We start from the raw sequence: 1,854 nt of genomic DNA on the forward strand, positions 1-1,854 counted from the left end.
TGTGTGTGTGTTTGTGTTGTACCAATGTTGTCTTTCTCTTTGCAGGAGATGGAGTAGCAGCAGATCTCTCTGTCCTGGATTGCCGACAGGTTCCTGATAAGAAACAAGCACAAAGAAAAATGTATTCCACTCAGAAGGATTTTGAATTTAACTTCGTTTTTCGAGCTAGAATTCATCAAATATTGATGTATGGAAGTGTACAGAAATAGAAAAAAATGTGTGACGTCAAAAGGTTGTTTTGCCTTGAGACAAAAAATGTTTGCTCACTGGATGTTTTTTAGGCATTCTGTGAAAAAGTTAATTTTGGACACTGAGTGTGATGATACTACAGCCAATGCACCAAACGACTCCACAGGGGAACATCAGGTCTGAGTCAGAAGTGAGACTCAGCGTGTTGGCGTGGACTTACATCCTCTCTATGAGCTCCTTCTCATCCAAAGCTCCTGGTAGGTCTCTCTTATTCCCCAGAACCAAAACCTGGAGACGCAGGTGGAACAAAAATCAGCGGAACATATTGCAATATTTAGTTTTACTTGTTAAATGGCAGCTGTAAACAGCAGACTACCTGCGTAAATAAGGAAAAGGCCTGAGCTTGATCTAAGTCAAACAGTTAACTCTGGTTATTTCTTAAATGTGCTCTCCCCTCATTTCCTCTAGTGGCTTGATAACTGCTCTTCTGTCTGTTTAGCTTCTGCTAGGTTCAGCTGGTTCCCATTTCATGTTGTGCATCAATGTCATGTGTCGCTATCAGCTTTGTGTTTGTGTAAGTCGGGCTCAGTGGGAAAGCTCGGCTCTGCTTGGGTCAGTTGGGTTGTTGTTCTTACAGGAATCCCCTGCAGCTGCGGTTTGTCCAGCAGGTTGTGGAGTTCATTCTTGGAGGCTTCAATCTTCTCTGGGTCTGCTGCATCCACCATGTAACTGCAACAGGAAAAAACAAAAAGCAAGACAAAATTAAGTGGGAAGGTCGAGGGCTGAAAAATAGTCAACACAATAGTGGGAGAAAAATTCTTGTTCCTCTAAGGTCCACTAGAGGAAAATCAAGGTCCAGAAAGAATAATTAGGAGCTTCAACTGATTCCAATGTCTGAAATGAGCCTCTTGACCATGTTTTGTTGTTTGTGCCTATAGCAGCCCTTAATGAAATTATTTGACATATATCATGACTTGATGTGAAGTTAAGCATCTAAAAATCTGTTCAGCAGTAATTCTATTATTTCAATGATCTGCTAATAATACAGGACAGCAGGCATCTCAGGTATCTTTGTGTTAAATGTGACAGTTTATGTATTGCTTGCATTAGCTGTTAACTAAGAACTCCATCGTCTCATCTAAACACGGTCACTAAAACACTCCAAAATGACAAAGGACTAATTGCTAAGACTGTCCATGGTTAATATACAGTATATGGAAAACCTGTGTAAAAAGTCATCAACTTGACAAATAAAATTTGCTTAACTTCACATTTTAAGATATCAAGGTTGATGAAAATGTTTGGGAACCTTTCAGTATCACTGTTACTGCATCTCAGCTGCCTTTGCAAACCAACGTTGGTGCTTCTTGTTACATAAATCTGACCCACATTCACTGCAGCGCTCCTGTCACATCTCAACAACACAACTGGGTTAATATGAGAATCCTGCATTTCTAAAGATCAGTTTCAAGGGTTTTTCTAACATGTGTTCATTAATCTGACCACTCATACCCACAGCAGTTTTACAGCTCAGGGCTTGCACTTTTTATTTTTACATTTAGGTTCTATAGTCAGGAATATCTCAGTTAATGAAATCAGGACTTACACGATAGCGCTGACTCCTCGACAGTAACGCTCCCACATGCTCCTGAACCGAGGCTGACC

General features: G+C 40.5%; 1 protein-coding gene across 1 annotated transcript in view; it reads right to left on the minus strand.

Moving 5' to 3' along the window:
- LOC102194202 (ADP-ribosylation factor-like protein 8A) overlaps nt 1–1,854 on the minus strand; it is a 7,422-nt gene that overhangs the window by 3,020 nt on the left and 2,548 nt on the right. The window contains exons 3-6 of the mRNA XM_005748221.1: nt 1,796–1,854; nt 825–918; nt 410–477; nt 23–93 (exon numbers count right to left, since the gene is read on the minus strand). The exon at nt 1,796–1,854 is cut by the window's right edge and continues 13 nt beyond it. Of these exons, the coding sequence (XP_005748278.1) occupies nt 23–93; nt 410–477; nt 825–918; nt 1,796–1,854 (292 nt within the window). The remainder of the gene's footprint in view (nt 1–22; nt 94–409; nt 478–824; nt 919–1,795) is intronic.

Source organism: Pundamilia nyererei, unplaced genomic scaffold (genome assembly GCF_000239375.1).
Source record: "Pundamilia nyererei isolate P.nyererei 1_Seehausen unplaced genomic scaffold, PunNye1.0 scaffold00216, whole genome shotgun sequence".
Classification (NCBI taxonomy): domain Eukaryota; kingdom Metazoa; phylum Chordata; class Actinopteri; order Cichliformes; family Cichlidae; genus Pundamilia; species Pundamilia nyererei.